The sequence below is a fragment of the Neltuma alba genome, unplaced genomic scaffold (genome assembly GCF_004799145.2).
Source record: "Neltuma alba isolate B1F8T4 unplaced genomic scaffold, ASM479914v2 tig00013788_pilon, whole genome shotgun sequence".
In the NCBI taxonomy this organism is placed as follows: domain Eukaryota; kingdom Viridiplantae; phylum Streptophyta; class Magnoliopsida; order Fabales; family Fabaceae; genus Neltuma; species Neltuma alba.
The window spans coordinates 1,885-23,961 of record NW_021637909.1 but is presented as its reverse complement, the minus strand read 5'-3'; the positions used below and the strand labels follow the sequence as shown (position 1 = coordinate 23,961).

At 35.3% G+C, this 22,077-nt stretch overlaps 2 protein-coding genes and 1 pseudogene across 3 annotated transcripts; 2 read left to right on the top strand and 1 right to left on the bottom strand.

The window, feature by feature from the left end:
• Positions 1–606: 606 nt before the first annotated feature.
• LOC114739160 (pentatricopeptide repeat-containing protein At1g13040, mitochondrial-like) lies at positions 607–3,356 on the top strand. Of its 2 annotated transcripts, none has more exons than XM_028927213.1 (3): positions 607–2,322; positions 2,640–2,732; positions 3,337–3,356. In XM_028927213.1, exon 1 carries the CDS (start codon positions 764–766, stop codon positions 2,309–2,311), a length of 1,548 nt encoding a protein of 515 aa, XP_028783046.1. In that variant the 5' UTR covers positions 607–763; the 3' UTR covers positions 2,312–2,322; positions 2,640–2,732; positions 3,337–3,356. The 2 variants fall into 2 exon arrangements, with proteins under 2 accessions (XP_028783046.1, XP_028783045.1); XM_028927212.1 differs by having other exon boundaries at positions 607–2,472.
• Positions 3,357–6,354: 2,998 nt separating this feature from the next.
• LOC114739158 (myosin-9-like) lies at positions 6,355–9,895 on the bottom strand. Its single transcript, XM_028927210.1, has 5 exons — positions 8,159–9,895; positions 7,975–8,051; positions 7,685–7,796; positions 7,350–7,466; positions 6,355–6,936 (listed from the first exon to the last, which is right to left on the bottom strand). The coding sequence occupies exons 1-5, from the start codon at positions 9,530–9,532 to the stop codon at positions 6,583–6,585; spliced, it is 2,034 nt and encodes a 677-aa protein (XP_028783043.1). The 5' UTR covers positions 9,533–9,895; the 3' UTR covers positions 6,355–6,582.
• A 4,087-nt stretch (positions 9,896–13,982) lies between these two features.
• Positions 13,983–18,950, top strand: LOC114739159 (glycosyl hydrolase 5 family protein-like; annotated as a pseudogene).
• The last annotated feature ends 3,127 nt before the right edge of the window (positions 18,951–22,077 follow it).

Here is a 22,077-nt window from a genome sequence, read left to right as displayed (position 1 = left end):
TTTTTAAAAAAATAAAAATGCTTAAGTCAGATTCTTTATATTTATTATGTTAAATTTTTCAATCACATATGGTCATGTATCTTATTTTATATATAAATTTATAATTAAAATGATATTAAATGCTAATATTTTAAAAATAGGACAAATGGTCATATGTGATTGGAGAATTTAGACATAATGGACATGAAAAATTTGATGCAAGTATTATTTTTAAAAAATAATAATATTTTATCAAATTAAAAAACCAAACTAAACGTTATATAAAATAATAATACTTTTGGTCTTAGTTATAAAATCTTATTTATTGAATATAAATGAGATTTTATAATTAATAGAATCAAAAGTTTGCTTTTGCTCCATTTTAATTGTAAGCCGTTTCAGTCCAAAAAATAGGATGCCATTTTGAACTTCAAATTGGGCTGGTCGTCGGGCTCAAAATTACTTGGGCTTATCAAGTGAGGATTTTTAGAGTCAGCCCAGTTCATAAACCATGAAGTCCAGAGAACAAAAAAAAAAAAGGAGAAACTTTCGTAGCTGAACTCGAAGGTTGAACAAGGCGCTTCTTCCTTTTCTCTTCAGTGTTCCCTCTAGCCTCCAACCAGGCAAAGGGAAAATATCAGAAGAGAGAAAACAAAAGAAGAAAAACCTGAGGGAATATATGGTATCGCATTTGATATCAAGAAAAGCGTCTGGGTTTCAATTCATTATTATTCAGAACAAGAGTATTTAGTTACTTTGTTCGCTGCTATGCGTTCACTCTGATATGTTTCAACGTCTTGGCGCTCACCGCCACATATACCGCTCTCAAATCTCCAAGTACGTTAAAACAGGACTCATCGACAAAGCCATTCAAGTGTTCAGCGAACTGACCCAATCAAAATGCCGCGTCTTGAGCTTGGATTACAATCGCTTCATCGGTGTTTTGGTTCGCGAATCGCGCTTCGATTTGGCTGAATATTATTATTGTAAGATGAATCTCCAAGGTTTTTCTTTGACGCCATTCACTTACTCGAGGTTTATTTCTGGTTTGTGTAAAGTTAAGAACTTTAGTCTCATAGAGAAGCTTCTTCAAGATATGGATACTCTGGGTTGTGTCCCTGACATTTGGGCTTTTAACATTTATTTGAATCTTTTATGTCATGAGAATAGGTTAGACATGGCTCTACAGGTCTTCTCTAGCATGTCTGATAAAGGAAGAGAACCTGATGTTGTATCATATACCATAATTATTCACGCATTATGTAAATCCGAGCGCCTCGATGAAGCCACACAAATGTGGGATAATATGATTGAAAAGGGGTTATCCCCGGATTGTAAGGTTAGCACGGCGCTTGTTATTGGGTTGTATAGTGGTAGAAAGGTTAATTTGGCATATGAACTTACAGTAAGTGTTATTAAGGGTGGAGTTGATGTTAATAATTTGATTTATAATGCTTTGATAAGTGGATTCTGTCGGATGGGTAGGATTGATAAAGCACTAACTATCAAATCGTTCATGAGGAGAAATGGGTGTGAGCCGGATTTGGTTACGTACAACATATTGTTGGATTATTGTTGCAATGAGCTTATGCTGGAGGAGGCAGTGAGGTTGATGGAGAAGATGGAGAGAAGTGGGATGGAACTAGATGTATATAGCTATAATGAATTGCTGAAGGGTCTCTGCAAAGCTCATAAGCTGGAGAAGGCCTATGTAATGATGGTGAAGACAATGGAAAGGAAAGGGCTGTGTGATGTTGTTTCATATAATACCATTATTAGAGCTTTTTGTAAGGCTCGTCAGATCAGAAAGGCTTACAAGTTGTTTGAGGAAATGAATGGGAAGGGAATTCAACCTGATGTGGTGACATTCACAATCCTTATAAAAGCTTTTTTGGAAGAAGGTAACTCTGATATTGCCAAGGAACTTCTTGATCAAATGACAAGTATGAATCTGCTTCCTGATCGTATATTCTATACAACAATTGTTGATTACCTTTGCAAGTCTGGGAAGATTGATATGGCTTGCAGTGTCTTCAGTGATATGGTGGAGAATGGAATAAGTCCTGATGTGATCTCATATAATGCCCTCATAAACGGACTCTGTAAAGCCTCTAAAATAACAGATGCCATGCATTTATATAATGAAATGCAGATGAAAAAACTCTGTCCTGATGAGGTGACTTTCAAGTTGATCATTGCAGGTTTATTAAAGGAAAACAAGCTTTCTGTTGCTTGTAGGGTTTGGGACCAAATGATGGAGAAGGGTTTTACACTTGATAGAGTCCTTTCTGAGAGTCTAATCAATGCCATCCAATCAAGTGATGCTACATGAGGAATGCAGTGGTTTGTATTCTGTGAACCTCCGAAAGACATAACAACTATATATACTCTTTCTGCAATGAGAGCAATAAATCTTTGCCAAATCATTCTGCTCCTCACAGTGCAATGGCATGTGCTGTCGCTGGATTCTGTGCTCACTTGTGCTTTTGCACTGTATGATATGTATCCTAACCTTCTATGCTATTTAATTGTTATTTGACTTGTTTACCTGTTGGTGCTAGTTTTGTATTCTTCTTGGGATGCCAGCCTATCCTTGTTATGCATTGCTTCACTAGGTTGAAGTTTATGATGTTCACTATACCATCTGTTGTGTGTTGCAGAGCATTAGTTTGGACTTTGGAGCTACTCATTCAACAGGCATTTCTCCTCGGTGTGACCAATATCTAGTTCCTTCTACCACAACGTTTACCCTGGTACATCCTTGAACGGAAAATTTTTTTTTTTTCAGATTTTAAAGCACTGACTTTCTTGGACATTATCTAATGGGTGAATATCTGGCTATACATTTAAGTTCCAAGACTTCTTATAATGCAACAGGTGATCGTTGAAGAAGAGAAGATCCCCTAGTTAGCCTTGTTGGGCCCAGGCTTTAAGTATTCAATTGAATAACATTATTTAAAAAAAAAAAAAAACTGTGGTGCTGTTACAACTTGCAACCTTTTTGTGGTTTGTGATTTCTATTGGCAAGAAAAATCCAGATTTGTTGGCTTATATTGTTTGAAATTTCAAACTTATATGATATGTTATTGCTTTCTGTGAATTGAGGGGAAAAGACAAAACTAGAGGAGAAATTGTTTGAATGAAACGTTTAAGACAGATACGTCTCCCTCTTACGCAGATGTTTATGAGCTAAAAGGTATTATGTAGTCCAATATGTACGGTGTACTATAATGTAGTACAATGAATCTGAATGCTACTCTAGTCTATATATGATTAATCTAGCATTTCCGTTACCTCGTGAATACTTTGTTAAAATTTTGACTGTCCTGTGATGTAATTCACCCGTGTACATGGCAGGATGAAGCAAGTTTGTTTAGGAAAATGTCTCCATGCAACCTGCACGTATCCAAGCATGTTTGAAGTTCTTTAAACTCAGCACGTTTTCTTAAGCGGAGAATTTGCTTCAACCCGTAACACTATTTTGTCCTCTTTGCCTCTGCCAACTCCTATCTGATACAAGATTAAGAGAACAAAATGAAAAATGCTTGGACGCATGTATCCTTTAGAGATTGCATAACGTTGTTGAAGGATTCTGAACTACCGAATCTCAAGATATTTGGTAAGTTTTCTGCCACTTTTTGGCTCATCAGTGCATGAAAAATAATATCATTTAATCACTCAATATAAAGAAAAGAATTTGTGCCAGGTCATATTCCATGTAGTTGTGGTGAAACCAAGAACTTGTGACATGTAAACATGTTGCTTTCTTGCTACATATCTAGTTTCTTTAACATAAAATATAATGTCAATCTCCTAGTATGTTGAATTTGCTCTCATCTGACAAAACTTAAGCTGAAGTTCTGTGCGCATTTTGCTTCGGTCTTAATTGATATAGATGTGGACTTTATCTTTTGAAGTTATTATTACTCCTTTGGTCTTATTTATAAGTCACTTCTAATATATTTCACACAGACCAATAAAAACTTTAAACTGCATGAACTTTCCTGAAAAATTCAACAAATTTTCAACTTTATCCCTATTTAATATATATTATATCTCATGAAAACAAAGTCAACACAATAACAAATGAAGGGTAAAATTATACATTCATGTGAAAAATTTCTCTTTCTGTCTTATATATAGGACAACAAAAAAAATCTCTTATTTCTCTTCCTTATAAATAAGACCAGAGGAATAATTGCTAATGCTAAGATGTGTTGCTTGAGCACCAGTTCATATTTTGATACATCTTTTAAATATGCTACCTTTGGTGTTAATATAAGAGTTAGTAACTAATTTGAATATATTAAAAATATTAGTTAAGTTGGTCATTTATAATAAATATGTGTTGATTTCTTCAAACTATTCTCATTAATCATGTGTATTGGAACAACTCTTTGGTAGGAATTCCTTAAAATCAATAAAGACATTTTGAAGAAAAAATCATAAATTTGGAAGACAAAGTGGATTGAGGTTTTATAGGATCAAATTTTACCCACCAACTAGTTTTTATATTAAGGACCGGAGGTAATATTTTCTATTGATGAATTACTAGTTGTTGTAGTTTGCCGTAGGATATGATGGTAATTACACAATTTTACACTGATGTAAATCCACTGTTTTTGGTAAAAACCAAAAAACATGTAAATTCACTGTTGTTATTAAAATTTGCAGGGGCAGTCTTCCTTATCTGATTAATGCCATGGCAGAGTTCGAATTCGATTCTACACTGTTGAAATACTAGCAGCACGAGCGAAATGTAACCAGGAATTGTTAGAAGTCAGTGTTCAGGAAGTCGGTAAGCTTATACTGTCAAGTTCAACTATTGGACACACATCTGACATCTCTGAGTGCCCATTTTGTGGGGATGAAAAATATTCATGGCAATAAAACAGAGCTTGCCTTAAGCTTCTTTATACAATCAGTAGTTCTACTTAAGGAAGTTTGAGGAGAAATTTCCCCAAGGCATTTACCACGCGGCCAGATTGGCCCCTCCGACTCCGAGCGGATTTCAACTTGCGGCAGCATCGGTTTGATTTTGACCGTTCAGGCGTCTGTTGGCCAAGTTACAGAGCTGGTCTAGTGGGTGATGTTTTTCATCCTGGTTCACAGCAATCGATTTTAGATTTAGGCTTGCTTGTTTAAAATTACCAAAAAAAAAAAGTGGTTTCAGTTGAATAAATATAATGGAGTGGCTAACTGCGATAATTAGATCAGCTGGTTGGGACTATTCTAGTTTAACCATGAGTTTTGAGTTCGAGATATGAGAATGCAGCATTTTAGGAGCCAGTAGCGTCAACTTTAATGGTTCCTGTCATGTCTTGATTCGAATTAGTTTGAGTTAGTTGTTGTGCCTGAAAGATGGTTTGACTTAGGATATGGGGTGCTTATACTATAAAAAGGGGGTAACTTGTAAAGATGGTAATGTGTTGAAAACCTACTTCTAGCTTATTTTGGTAATTTACATCAAAATAAGTTAAAATTAGATTATTCTCAACACAACTTCTCATCTTTTCTCTAACAACTTTTTTATATTTGATCAGCCAAAATTACTTTTTCTCTAATTTTAATTAACGAGTTAGTCCATCTTTAATTCATTCGAGTATATTCTGGTGGGTTTTAGATTACTTATAATTTGTTTTTTTGTAATTCAAAAGCATCTCCTAGATATAGTCTAGAAAAATGGATTTTTACTTGTATGCATTTATTTATTTGGGAAGAAAGTGATATGGGAAAATGCAATTAGTCGGATTGTAAAATATTTTAATTCACAATTTAGGGACAGCTTTGCCACATTGCTTGAATTAAAACAGGAAATTAAAACTTAGTTTTTTTATTCAAGTGTTTAAGATTAATTAGTACAATACACTAACAGTAAAATTCAGACTTAGTAAAGCTCAAGTTCTTCATATTTTGCCTTTGGAAAATTAACCAAGACAAAAAATAGGAAAACGAACTAGAAAGATTGTCTCCACTCTTCCCAAACAAACAGCTATACACGTCTCGCGATTTGCCTTAAAATGAATCATTGGTGATATTCCTCTAGGTGATGCTCATTCCTATTCTCTATTTTTCCTTTGGAAATGATCACTAATTCCTTCTGCTGTAAATATCTCAACTCAATCTTCTCAAAAGAAAGGGCTCTTTTCATCATAGCAAAGGAAACCATTCTTCCTGAACAGCCTCCGAGCTGCAACCCTGATTGACAGACCCATCTGTGATTAAGAACATGGTTTAGCTAAGGGCTGGGGCATCCGTATATCACTGCTGAAGTGAAAGAAAATGTGATGTGTTCACAGTATTTGACTTACAAGCTCAAGCATCGTCCCTTGGACATGCCCACGCGTGCCTAGCTCAAACAACCATCTTTCTAAATTTTGGGAAAAAGAACATCACAAATGTGTCAATGCAAGGATCACAAAGGTCAACCAGATGGTAGGTCAAAACCAGCAGATACTCGGGCTGTACAGTATAATGGTGGCCCATTAATACCACCATTGCTCCACCAAAGAGATTGTTCAAGAGATTGGTGCTACAAGCTACATTTTCGGTAAATGTGAAAATGAAGAAATCACAATAAGAAAAGCAGAACAAATGGTGCAATTATAAGAAAGGTTCAGAGAGCTCCATCTCATTTGAAGCCTGTAATTGTTGTGCATCAGGCCGATGAGGTCCTACAAAGTCCATGCCAAGCCACTGCCATGGCCAGCACACATATCTAGGCCTACTTCGGCTCCTTGAGTCTTCCCTGCTCTCGAACTCTTCGAGCTGACGTGTAAGCTCCTCCACTCTTTCCCTTAGCCGTGATGCCCTCAAGTCTGCCAGCCTCAAAGATTTCTCTGCTGCATCCCTTGCTGCCATTGCAGCAGTTGTCGTCTCTTCTTTGAATTTTAGTTTTTTCTCCGATTCCAGCATGGATTGCTTTGCCTCCTCAAGTTCCTGCTTAACTGCTGACAGCTGCAGATTTTCCAACCAGTAATTAGGAATATTGCATCTTCAACGAGGAATACTAGCCAGTAGTAGCAATGTAAATATCGAATTTTGTAACACACCACAATATTAACCTGCTGTTATTACAGTGATAAACTTGTTGAGCAAACCCGTAAGAGTACTTTAAAAGAGGCACATCAGAATATGATGAGTGCATCAGTAATTTTGAATTTCACATTTCATTGTTGCTCAACCAAAGCTGGAACTTTACCATTGAACGGTTTATATATTTAGTGAAGCTTTGAATTATGAGAATAGTGGAATTTACAAAATTAAGAGGAAAAAATGATTATTTCCATCTGTGATTAACATAATCATTCTATTTAATCCCAACAAATAATCGTGAATATCCAGTAAGATTGCTATAACAGGGGGCATACCTGTGTGGCAAATTCTTGTTCAACAGCTCTTCCTGCGCCAGCTTCTTGCTCTGCTGCCACCTTCCATCTATTAATTTCTTCTTCAGCAGAAGCAATGTCAATCATTAACCCCTCAACCTACATCATAAGTAGGTTAAGTTCATACTTAGAATCAAAGAAGAATTAACAGTTAAATCCTATCATACAATCCACAGCATACTCAACATTGATAGACAATACGCAAATGATTAGTTCTTTTTTCCTTTTTGCATGACAAATGACAGGTAAATTTAACCAGTGTTTGGGTGACAGTAACTAGATCGATCTAATGACGAAGAAAAGATATGTAAGCATACACTTTCATTTGCAACTTTCTCCTTCTCTTCAAGTTCTTCTATTCGTTGCATTCTAAGGTTCAGCTCTTTGGCCTGATCTTCGACGTGCTGCTTAAGTAAACTCAACTCTGTCCTTAATTCAGTTGAACAAAGTAGTAAAACCCACAATAAATTTAAAAAAGGAAAGGTCAGCATAACTAAAAACTGAAATTATACATAATCTCCAGAGAGTAAAAATGAGAAGATTTTCTTTCAGCCAATTTCAAATTAGATACACAGTAAAAATTTCGGAAATTTTCTCAGTCATGTACCTTAATTCATCTCTAGCATGCTGCAGATCAATAATCTCAAGCTGAGAGGCCTTAACAACGTTCTCCAAAGCAGCAGCCTGTGAGCAGTATATTAATATAAAACTCACCACGGAAACTTCAAAGTGCAAACAACATTAAAGGCAATAATTTACAATGAAACAAAACAATGCTAGCAAACACTTACCAAAGAGCATATGTCATCCTCTTCTTTTTCCGTTACATTTGCCTTGTCGTTTGAAGCTGCATCCCTTCCGTCTCCAAGAAGCTTACTAAATTTGAAATCTATCCCAGCCTCCCTCAAACCATTTTCTGCAGCTAGGAACAACTCATTTTTTCTGGAAGATGGATCAGATGTTATCCTCTTCGACAAAGCACTTCTAAGTAAAGAACCAATTTGATCTTTCTCCCTAACTAATCGAGTAGCTGTATCTTCCAAAGTCCTGATTTCATTATTCTTATTTTCAAACACATCCTTAGCTTTCTCGGCAACAATCCTAATCAATTCATATATAGATTCCATCCCTGCCAAGGAGGCGCGTATAAGTCCATCATTGTCTGTTACTTGAGGAAGAAACAAGGATTCCGACACTTCAGAATGATTTGCATCAATGATCTTAATAACATGGTAAGTCTGGTTATGAATTTTAGAGACAGAACTCAACTGATCGATCAATAAAGTCCTCTGTAATTCCATGGTTGTCTCTAACTTACTCAACTTGTCATCGTAATCAATGACAATCTGTTTCAACTCTACTGCTTCATTTACCTTTTCATCCTTCTCGGCTAGCGTTCTCTCCAAATTCTCAACGATAGAAGTTTTCTCTGTGACCTCTTCCCTTAATTGACTAATTGTTGCTTCCAGCTGAGAAACCTCAATGGCAATCTCATAATTCCTCTGCTCCATCTGCTCTCTTGTCTTATTCCTAGATTTAGCAGTTGACTCAATCTGTTTAACAAGCTCTTCAACAATTTCATTAGCTCGCATAATTACTCCATACGCTACAGCTGCCAAACCCGTGTATTTCTGCGATCTGGCTAACCCATTACCAGCAAAATTTTTGAAAATACTGACCTTCGCAGATATTTTGTCCATCCCATTCACTAACATCTGGGTAGAATTTCCAATTTCCGATCGAAGAGCGTCTCTCTCCTTCACCAATTCATCGAATTGCTTGGCAATCTCATCTCTCTGAATCGACAGCTCATTCTTCACTCTGTTCGCCTCAGCCAATTCCATCAAAAGCTTGTCTTTCGAATTCTTAGCATCTTCTATTTCAAGCAAAGCCTCATCTCTCTGCCTCCCGAACTCATCGCGTTTCTTGATAGCCTCGTGAGCAAGCGCCTTCAACCGATTGAAGGAAACTTGCAATTCGGATTTAGAATTCTCGGCCGTCTGGCGAGCTTGGCGCTCCCGATCGAGCTCCACGAGAAGCTCCCTAACTCTGTCAGCAGAGACATCTTCCGGAGCCGGACTCCGGATCGTAATTGGCACGGGATTGTCATCATCCTCAACATCACTAAGGACAGCATCAGCATCTCCGTCACCAACGGCCGCCATTTAGATAATATTATCGGCGATCAAGGAAACAAAATAAAGCCCTTGAAATGGGAGGAAGTTGAAGGAATCTGTATTGAATTGGGAAATCCAAGAAGCCCAATTATGAACGAACACTTGGAGTTTGGGACAATGGCTTAATAAATTAATATAAAATACAAATATGGATGGTCCTTTTGATCTTTTGATTGGAATCGCTTGCCACTGATACTAAGCAAGTGGAAATGGAAGATGATGACAACCGCGACGGCGATTATATTGGTACCCAAATTGAGCACAACACAACACCGTCACCGATACTGCGTCCCAATTCGTCAGTCTCTTTCCTTTTCCTCTCTGGATCACATCTAATTTTAATCTTTTTTTTTTATACAAAAATACGAATTATAAAAAGAAAGAAAGAAGGAAAAGGTAGAGGCGAGTAGCAGCAGAAACCGAATATATATATATATATAGAGAGAGAGAGAGATGATTAAAATAAAGGGCTTTCAGGGATGAGCTTTGGCGCCGATTTGGTTGAGAAGGAAACTTCGTCTGTGTGAGAGAAACGGCGAGTCAGAAAAAGACACACAACCTGCCGAGTTGCTTCGGTCTTTCAAGTGTGGAAAGGACGAACCAGAAAATGAGAAAAGCTCCCACTTGGAAACAAGATTTTCTTTTTGGCTTTCGTTTTCTTAGCCTTGTACAGAAAGTTCCCCTCCCGGCCGATGACTTTGACGCAAGAAACACAGCCCGGACAAATCCCGCGTCCAGCTTATTTGGAAATTAAGAATTTAAGTGCATGTTCAGAATAATGATAAGTCAGTTGGAGAAAAAAAAATTAATGTTTCCCATGATTGTGGGGTGACTTTTTTAACCCCTTTAAATTAAAAAACTAATTTTTTTAATATATTATTCAAATAAGTTTTATCAAATTAAATTTTTTTAATAAAAATCTACCTAAACATAAGTTATATTATATTAATTAATTTTTAATCCTAAATTCGGGATAAAAGCCATTTTTGCGGCACTATAATCTAAACAAACCCTTAATTATTCCTTCAATCTCTGGATACGATGTAGAAGAAATTCTTGATTTATAGTATAATTTTAATTATCATTTTCTAATTTTGTTCTTGATAATACACATTGGACATTGAAAAATAGAAGGGCAGCCAGATACATTTGACCGAGGGCAAGTTTTAATTGAGGAGAGTTAGTCACAGGATTTGTTTGGAATGATTCATAAACAGTATTTCAATCGTGATTTATGGAGTATGAAATAAGTATATAAGAAAAATTTTATCTCGACTTATATAAAATATATTTATAAGTCAACCCAAACAATACCCTAATTCAAATGATGTATCAGAATTAAAATGAGTTATATTTTAGATCATTAAGAATTGAATCTGGTCGCCTTGCTTGAAACGCCAAAGCGATGCTTTTCCTGGCGGACGACGCAATTGATGAGGCTGAAGGCTTGAAGCCCTCAATAGAAACCCCAAAGCCGGCCTCTCAAAATCTATATACTACCTCCTTTCGTAATCACAAGACTTTATTTATAATCTATAAATCATAAATCAAAGCTTTAAAAAATCATTAATTATTTATTATCTTTGTTCTTTCAAATCTATTTTTATTTTGGTTTTGATCCCTTAAATTTCAAACCATAGGTCAAAACTTTAAATAAATAAAAAAACTTGAGACACTAAAATATATAGATTAAAATCAAAATAAGGACAAACTTAATGGTAAAATATTATAGTAATTTTTTATTAAGTGACATATAATGATCTGCCATGGCTGGCTCTCTTGTTCTTGGAATACTCGAGAAATTTCCTGGTAGGTGATGAAAACAAGTTCAGCGGTGGAAAGAGCAAATGGACAAAAAAGCTGTGACGCATGGAAGCAAGCAGGATGGAGCGGATTCCTCAAGCAAATATAACCAAACAAGATACAACATTGTGTTTTACAAATTTTTGTTTGGAAAAATTGAGGATAAATCCCTATTTAATTGGCAAATAAGACTTGTGATGATTGATTGCATGGAGAAAAATTAGTTGCACGTAAAAAAAGATAAATTACGCAAAAGAATGATAGTTTGCACAGAATAATATTTAGATATAAAGAATTAGTTTGCACATAAGAAAGATGATTTGCATATAAGAAAATTTTATTACGCAAAGAGAAATTGAGTTGCAAATCGGACAAAGGAAGATCATTACACACAAGTAAAAATAAATTACACACAAAAGAAGTTAAGTTACACATAGTAAAGTTGAGTTACACAAAGTCTTTAGGTTTCATTTGTTAATTAAATTTTTAATGAGGGTTTTGTTTCCAATTTTTCCCTTTTGTTTTGGATGGTATGAGAAAGAGCAGTTACAACTACACCATTTTTGCACTATAAAAAAATAAATTTGTAACCAAAGTGTAGTAGATCACTGAACAATGACTTTTTTTTGGGGTATGGATTCCTGTCAAAAAGGGGGAGGGGGGGGGGGAGAGAGAGTTGCAGTTTAATGCTTCTACGAAGGTCAATAACACAGTTCAGTGTCAAATACGATCAGGAAAAAATAGATAAGATTAAGACAGGGAAGAAATGAGCTGGGACTCACAAACCGTGATGAAGTTTTTTGAGAAGCAAAGGAAAAACAAGAGCAGAAGCAATATTATTAAGCATTAAAATGCGAGCATCCTTTTTTGGCAGACACTAAAATCTCAATGTTTTCTAAATGGTAAACCTTTTTTTTTTTGGCCCAAAAAAGGGTAGACAGCCTACTAGGGACATGCCGTCATAATTATTTCTTCCGGTTTTGATTATAAGATCTAGTTAACTAATTTATAAATATTAAAAAATTAATTAAAGTAATTAATTATTTATAAAAATTTTGTATTAATTTTTTTAAAATACCATAATAGTTATTTGAATTGGAAAAAATTATAAATTTTGAAAACAAAGTTAAATAAGGTCTTCTATTTAAGACGAATAAAAACTGTTCTATTATATATTCAGCATTGGAGATAATATCTCACGATATCCATGTCAAGAAATTTTGCTTAAATTGAGGCATTTTGGTGGTACAAATGCAAAGGACGGCCAAACATCACGTTAAGACAAAATTAGATACGCGTAACTTGAAGCAACATTCAAACTGCACAAACAGAGAAAATCATTTTCTAGCAATCCAAATTCTCTGGGAATTCAAATTCTTAGCTTCTTCAGCTCTTCTTTCCCTCTTCTCCTTTCCTACGCTTAGTCTTCACATAGAATTGGAAAAGATAGAGAAAGAGGTTTCGGTAAGTGCTTCCTAACTAAATCCATTCGCTCATTTACTAAAAATCCAAATCCAATCACATTAAAAATGATATATATTACTCCTCCGGTCCTTAATATAAGACCCATTTAACTAATTTGATTAGATTAAGGAAGTTAAGTAAGTTGGTTAATTATAAGAAAAGTGACACATTTTTCCTAAAACACCATAATCATCTTTCTTAATACCCCATCTTTCTTTTCTATTTGATTATGGTTGAGGGAATATCCATAGGGGTAATTTAGAGAAAATTAATAAATATGAAAAATGGGTCTTATATTAAGGACCAAAACTAACTCAACAATTGGGTCCTATATTAAGGACCGGAGGAGTATTTAATATACATCGGAAGAGAAAAGGAGAGATTCATTCTATGTGGCTCCAACACTGAATTTCTGAATTATTTTTGAGCCTTGCTTCTTTAGTTTAACCCAGCAATTATTCTTCTTTGATGATCCTTTTGAATGGATGAAAAATTAGGCAGCTAAAAGAACAAAAAACAAAATTGAGAAAAAAAAATCCTTATTAAAACTTTCATTGGTAAGACCCGAAAGCTTTGGGCCATGCTTAGTTTTATGTAGTTGTCATTATTTGGGAAAAAAAAAAACTTCACCGATAAAATTCTTACAGTAAAATCTCTTGAGACTTTAGATTAATTTAATAATTTTAAGAGATTTTTTTATTTAATTCTTTTAGGTGAAACCTTATTACAATTTTCTCATTTTTTACAATATCAGTATTATGCGGCTTTCTATATAGACTACCTTTGGGTTCGAGTCTATCAACTGAGACATGGAGCATTCTTTGGGCCTTGAAGGTCGCTTGGGATCGAGGATTCAGGGTCGTAGAAGTAGAAGGAGACTGCTCAGGCTGTGAATGCTGTGATTATGGTTGCTGGGGCAGAACAGGGAAAAGAACACTGCTGCTGACGCGTTGGCTAAGTTTGCGAGTACGATGCAAACAGATCTATATCTCTTTAGTGAGCTCTCAAATCAGCTGGATTATGTAGTTAAGGAGAATAGTGGTAATGGCCCCCGAGAGGCCAGAAACATAACGTGTAGCTAGTTTTGTCGTGTACGTCCTTCATAAAAAAAAAAAGATAATTTCTTTTTTTACCAGCAATAATCATAATTTCTTGCGTACAAGTTCTCAAATAGAAGGCCATTGAGTGAACGTTATTCAAACTGAAGACGAGATAAGTACGAAAACATAGAAGGCAAGAAACAGTAAATACAATTATACAAGGCGAGCCATGATAGGGACAGTTGAACAGAAATGATGAAGCCATGAAAGAAACATCAATCCATTGCTCTAAATATAAAGGAAACTTGGGAGAGTGACTCTATCGTATAATCCATAAGCTCAATCAAGCAGAAACGAACACCAAGATGGGGAGCCCTTCCTTCTTGTTAAGGTTGGCTCTGGTCTGTACCTTCCCGCTTCTACTGGCGTCGTCTCAACCCCTGTACACAAATTCGCGGTGGATCGTGACGGAAGACGGCGAGCGAGTGAAGTTAGCGTGTGTGAATTGGGTGTCGCATCTGGAACCCTTACTCGCAGAAGGTTTGAGCAAGCAGCCTGTGGATGTGATCTCCAGACGAATCAAGTCGATGGGATTTAACTGCGTGAGATTCACTTGGCCCATTCTGCTCGTCACCAACGACTCTCTCGCCTCCCTCACCGTCAGGCAGTCCTTCCTCAACCTCGGCCTCCTCCAATCCATCGCCGGCATCCAATCCAATAACCCATTCATCATCGATCTTCCCCTTATCCAAGCTTACAAGGTAGAAATAACGATTCTGCAGGCTTTAATTTCACATAAATTGTTATGTATTGCAATTTATAAGAATCTACGCACTGGAAATTAGGTTAATTAAGTGATTGATGTTGAACAGTGGGTGGTGGAGAGGATGGGGGAGGAGGATGTGATGGTGATATTAGACAACCACATGACGAAGCCGGGATGGTGTTGCAGTAACTCCGACGGGAATGGATTCTTCGGCGACCGGGATTTCGACCCGGAGCTGTGGGTGGAGGGGCTCACGAAGATGGCTTCGCTGTTCAAAGGAGTGACCAATGTGGTTGGGATGAGCCTGAGGAATGAACTGCGAGGCCCCAAACAAAACGTCAACGATTGGTATCGGTACGTACGTTATTTCGTGGAACAGCCCAATCATGTTTTAGCCCATCTTCCTATCGTTGACGTCACTGAACCACGCCCGCATCGGTGGCAACGTTCAATATCTATCTACCAGTTCTACAATCTACGTCTTTTTCTTTGACCTGAAATCTATGATCTATGTCTTTTTTTAAAAAAAATCGATGGGGGCATTTTTGTACTTTTACATTCGTTTATCATGATTTTATTTTTATATTTTATTAATTTCTTAAAAACATGGTACATAAGAATTTACCACATAGTATAAATTTTATCTATTTATTATTAAAACTGAGGATAAATTGACAAATGATCACTTAGAACTTTGTGTAACTCAACTTTTTTTTGTGTGCAACTTAATGTTTCTTGTATGTAATCTATTTTTTCTCATGCGCAATCATATTTCTTTATGCAACATCTTCTCTTGTTTGCAATCCATCTCTTTTATGTATAAACTAGCTTCTCACACCTGAGTAATGTTTTGTGCAAATCATATTCTATTTTTGTAATTAATTTTACTTGTGTAACTTAGTTTCTCCTGGCAACCCATCATTCTAAGAACTATTTACCAATTAAATTTTCAATGAGAGATTTATTCCTAATTTTCCATTATAATATATGTGAAATTAAAGCTTTTTTTTTGGTCAACAAATTAGAACTTAAGCTTGTTTTAAAGAATCTTATATAGGGTTGGCAAAAGAAAAAAAAAAGACTCTTATATAGGAGGGTGAATTGTGAAAGTCACGTATTTATTTTCTATAATTATATTTTTATAAGTAAGTAAGTTATTTAACCTAATATGCTTAATGTTCTTTTTTTCAATCATATGTAAAAACAATATATTTTAAATTTAAAAATAATGTTTTAATAATAATTAGTTACAAGATCTTGGCCAAATTTTTTTTTTGGGGTAAGATATGTAATACTAGTATGTTAAAAAATATTTAGTGACAAGAGATGTAATATGTTAAAAAAAAATTAGAGTAAAATATTCAGACTATTTTTCTATTTTGTCTCAATTACATAGACTCTCTTCCATTTTGAAAATATAAATTTTAGTTCTGACTATTAACATTGTTAAAAAATATTCTGAAATGATTCTTTAAATGTATCTTTTAATTAAAACCATATTAGAATAACTCATGTTTACTACTTTGCTCCTCATTATATTAAATCTCCAATTTATCTTTTAACATTAATATTTATCAATGATGTATTTAATATTTTTACTAAATTTACTAAATTAAGATATAACTTAATAATTTAATTGAAAATACTTACATATGATTGCAAAACATTTTCAGCTAACATATATATTTAAAATATTACATAAATGAGTTTTAATAAATAAAAAAGATTAAATATTTAAATTTATTATAAGATAAAATTTTGTATTCACAAAATTAATTAAATTTGTATATGGTAATTGATTTAATATCATAACAAAAAAAAATAGATATATATTAAAATTATTTTTTAATTTCAAATAAAGACATGTCATATGTGATTAAATGATAATTGTTAAATAATATTTGTATTAAAGAGAGGCATTATGATTTAATGGGTCAATCTAATGGTTAGGTAGATATAAGTTGAATCTCAAAACTAGAAGAGAGGTTTGTACAACATATATTTTGATTCTGAGAGAGGTCTATATAAGTTTTCAAAATAAAAAGAAGGTCTTTGTAATTTAGATTGAATAGAAGGGAAGTTAATATATTTTATTTAAAAATTACTTCTTCTGTTTTGGTTCTATTTAATGACAAGTCTTAAATATAGAAATTTATGTATAATTAAAAAAAAATCGTTTTCCCCTTAATTTAATTTATACCGATTAGGCCCATTTTATGCATGCCTGTACGGCGATAAAAATAAAATGGAATATCCCACCGCAATTGTTTTGGACCAATGAAGTCGTTATGTTTTTGTGCCAATAACGTTGTAAGATCTTTTGTAAGCTGATGCTGAAAATAACACACGTATCATCAATTCATCATCATCATCAATATATCTCTTAGCCATACACACTTATTGGGCGTGGAAGTTAGGGGGGGAAAAAAAAAGAAAATAATTTCGATGGCCCTTTGATCCCCAACAATTGGAAATTATAACTATCGATCGACATGCATGAAATGAAATTGAGAGGCGGATGTCTTGATTTTGGGTGAAGGTACATGACAAAAGGAGCAGAAGCAGTGCATGCAGCAAACAAGGACGTTCTGGTGATTCTCTCTGGCCTAAATTTCGACAAAGACTTGTCCTTCATCAGGGAACGACCAGTAAAGCTGTCGTTTCAGAGGAAACTTGTATTTGAAGTACACTGGTATGCCTTCACGGACGGTCAAGCATGGGTCCATGGCAACCCAAATCATGTGTGTGGCCAAGTTTCAGGAAATGTGATGAGACTGTCGGGTTATTTGGTTAGAACAAGGCTGGCCATTGTTTGTGAGCGAGTTTGGTGGGGACTTAAGAGGCACCAACGAGAACGACAATAGGTACTTGAGTTGCTTCTTGGGTTTGGCAGCTGAACATGACTTGGATTGGGCATTATGGACCCTTGTCGGAAGTTATTACCTCAGGCAAGGTGTTGTTGGAATGAATGAGTATTATGGACTTCTCAACTGGGATTGGCGTGATATCAGGAATTCTTCTTTCTTACAGAGGATCTCTGCTCTCCAATCTCCTTTCCGAGGTATGAACTTTCATTCCCTTGTGCTATTCAATAGCATCTAGAGAGGATAGGAGAGGATCGCTAGAAGAGAATCCGAACACCTCATTCTTTATGACGTCTAAATGCAATCTGAATTATCTATAGATACTCTTGAAATCCAAGAATATCTTCTGTATTGAGACTTCAGTGACCTCGGATTCTTTCAAATACCAAAGGGGCTTGAAAAAGTGGGCTTGATGAATTGTACTGGCCTCACCTTCCTTCTCTTTCTCTACTTTAATAAACAGCTTTTTCCCCCCAGTCTCCGGTAAAAGAGAGTAATGAGGGAAGAAAGTGAAACCCATATAAATGGATTTCGTTGGCCCCACCTTCTCGTTTTTTGTCCTTCTCACACATTCTTTTGCATATCCGAAAGAATCAATGGGAAATTTTGATCCCTTTGCCTGGTTTAATCCCGCTAATTATCGCTTCAAACTCTTCTAATGATTCATATGGCATGCTTATATCAGAATAACTACCAGACTTCAGTGATTGAAACTCCGGTATATAGATTTTCCCTTCCACTTATGATTTGTTAATATTGAAATTTTGAAATATATGCAGGGCCAGGGATATCAGAAGGCAGGCCATATAAAGTAATATTCCATCCATTGACGGGTCTCTGCGTGCAAAGAAAATCACTGCTTGACCCATTGACGTTGGGATCCTGCTCTGAAGCTGAAGGCTGGAAATACACGCCCCAGAAGATACTAACAATGAAGGGAACATATTTCTGCTTACAGGCAGACGATGTAGGGATGCCAGCAAAACTAAGCATAATATGTTCGGGGCCTAATTCCAAATGGGACATAATATCGGAATCTAAGATGCACCTCTCGTCAAAACTCACAAAGGGGTCTTCTGTTTGTCTAGATGTGGACTCCAACAACTACCTCGTTACCAACACTTGCAAATGCTTGAACACAGATCCTACCTGTGATCCTGCGAGCCAATGGTTCAAACTAGTCGACACTACAAGAACTTCAATCTCAGCTCGTTCATTAACGTTACCTGTAGACTCAAATTTACCAGAAATTATCTCTCACTGGGAATCAGTGAGCTCAATATAAGGTAACTCCAACAATATCATTTCATTGTATAATAGTTCTGACCAATATGGTCTGAAGTTGCACATACTATTCCAGCTGAGGTGTTAGCTTTGTAAATTATGGAGTAGGGATGGTGTATATAACATTTCGGTATGAATAAAATCTACAAGTATTATTTAAATTTCAATAAATTTTTTTATTTTTATTTATTTGTTATTCTTTTAAGGCCTTATTAAGCCTATGGCAAAAAGGTAAGAACAGAAGGGGACAGGTCTTTTTCAGAAATTCCCAAATTCCAATGGCCTTGTTAAGCCTATGGCAAAAAGGTAAGAACAGAAGGGGACAAGTCTTTTTTAGAAATTCCCAAATTCCAATACCTTACCTCATGGTTTAATCCCAAAATGAAGCAAGGTATAGAAGTTCAACAGAATTATTACCAACCCCAAAAAGAAAAAGTGAATTCAACAGAATCAGACATCATTTACACCTCACCAAGCCACTGGCATTACCAAATGCCTTGCGTCTGTTGATCCTTCTTTTCCTTGCCCAGAATTTCCATTGAAGTAGATTACAATGGTACCCCAAACAATGCAACCAATGGCTAAACGCCTCACACTATCAGCATCAGAAGACAATGCACTGATGCAACAAGTTGTGGCCACTCATGCTCCTGTTGACGGACATATTGATGTTAGACCTCTTCTTAACGTCGTTCAAGACATCTTTCACCGTATCACCACAGCCATCCCTCCCGTTTTTCAGGTTGTGACAGTGTTGCCATTTTGCCTTTTCTTTCTTAAAGCTTGTCCCTCCCTGATTCTGACATAACTTTGAACAGGGGAAGCAAGCAAACTTGGATGCGTTGGGTAGCAATGCTCTTCCTCCTCACATGCTTGATAACATGTCCCACATAATCAGCAAAATTTCCTGCCAGGTTTGGTTTTTTGTTTTTTCTTGTTCTTGTTTCGAGTGAGAAGGTTAAGTGTTTTTATATCCTTTGTTTGCTTAGAGATTGTCAGCGACAAAGATTCAAGTGTAATTGATTATTTTTTCTGACCAAGTTGCTTAAGCTCTCTTGAGAAAAATTAGAAAAATTTAAAAAGGTTTATCTATTCCTTCTATTCCTTTATACTGGCAAGGATGTTTTGTTAACTAACCATAGGAAGTTGTATTATTCTAAAATGAAATCATATGTGTTAGCTCTGTGCATTTATTTCTCTTTTATAATTGCCAAAAATACTTTTTAAAATACGTCCCTAGAGGATATACGACATGATAATTTGATATGTTTGGTGCAGGAATAATGTGAGATAAACAGGAATTAAGGAGATATTTTAGGTGCTTGTATGAAGTATCTAACTTGTACCAGACTATGGGTAGATAAATCTTTTGTAACTTTAAATAAATAGTCTTTGCCCTGAATGAATTTAAGATAACTTTTCCCTCTGGTGACTGTGCAGTTGCCTTTCTCACCAAATAAGAGCTAAACCAATAAGCGTTGGTCAATGGTCATAGCTAGAAGTTTGTCTTAAAAATAATAATCTTCGGCTACTATGTACAAATCACTTCTAACATGTTTCACCAAAAAAAAAAATCCTTGAATCTCATCAACTCTGCCTTAAAATTTAATATTGCCTCTGATCCTTAGTATGAGAGCTAGATAACTAGTTTGAGAATATTAAAAAAATTAGTTGAGTTAGGTGTTTGTAATAAATGAGTGTTGTTTTTCCTACAGTACTTTTGTCAATTGTATGCATTAGAATAAAACCATTTAATATGTGTAATTATCATGTGGACTGCTTTAAAAAAATAAATAAATATGGAAGACAAAATAGATTTGAGTCTTATATTTAGGACTAAATCGAATTTCAACTAACTCTTATATTTAAGACAAGAGATAGTGACTTTCTAAACTTACCCCTATTTAATTTTAATATACACTTTATCCTAAGAGTACAAAGTCAATATAATGATAAATGAATAGTAAAATTATGATTTAAATGAAAAATTTAGTAATGTGACTTGTATATAGGACCAAAAAAATTTTCTCCTCTTTTTGCCTTATAAGGAGGGCTAGAGGAGTAGTTGAGTTCAAGTTCATATGTATGCGGTAGATATTTTAGGAGAGCTACTTCTTATTGGAGGCTGAACTCAACTAAATTTAGACAAGTCAAGGTCTAATACTGCTTCCGGTCCTTTATATAAGAGTTAGATAACTAATTTGAGGAGATTAAGAAAATTAGTTATGTTAGTTATTTATAACAAATGTGTGTTGATTTTCTTAAATTGTCCTAATTCAATCATGTATACTAGAATTACACTTGAGTGGAAATACTTTACAATCAATGGAGATATTTTTCAGAACATATTATAAATTTAGAAGACAAAGTGAATTGGAGTCTTATATTTAAGACTGCCAGTTAACTCTTATATTTAGAATTGGAGGTAGTGTAACTTTAGACACTTGGCAGCTTGCATTTAAAGAAAAACTTAGCTTGCTCTCTGTTTTTTTTTTTTTTAAACTCATATAAACATAACACCAACAATTCATACACGACAAAGTACAAGGTCTTAATACAGGTATCAGCTGACTGCTAATAGCAATTTCACTTTCCTACAGTGGTAAGCAGCTAAGAAAATTGTCTACTTTCGATTTTGATTTTGGATACAACAAGTAGCATCTATATTCAATTAGAGATATCAAACCTCTCATGAACTTGAGTTCTCCACAACAACGGCCAATAGTTTATACCCCATCAAGTGTACACGCTTCCAATTATCTGTTGATGTTAGAGATTTCAATGGTTTTGTCAGATATCTTACAAGTGCTCTATTGGAGGAAACTCTCATTCGACAACTATGGGAATTCTGGGCATGCTTTCAAGCTATTCATGGGATTCAAAGGTGGTGATAGCATTAGCAGCCTTTGCATTGAACTTTGGGGAGGTCCAGCTGATAACTCAGCTTTATACCACCAACTCTCTGCGACGTCTATTGCTATGTTGAAGCATGTTCCTGAAACACAGAATCAAGAGGATATTCTGGGATTGCAACATAGGTATGAAGTGATCAGCAACATTGTCAAGGTCATGTTGGATCTGACCACTTGCATTTTGGCATTTGAGGAGCTCCCCTCGCAGTACAAAACACCTGACACGCCGCAGACGTTGGCTACCACCACTTTGGTTTCCATTGCTGTCTATTGGACCATTCGTGGTATTGTGGCTTCTGCATCACAAATTTCAGGCCTCCTGAGTATGAATCGGTATGTCTGTCTGGCCTCTCTATGAGAATCATCCTAAATTGCTCTTAACTTCCTTATATTTTTGCTT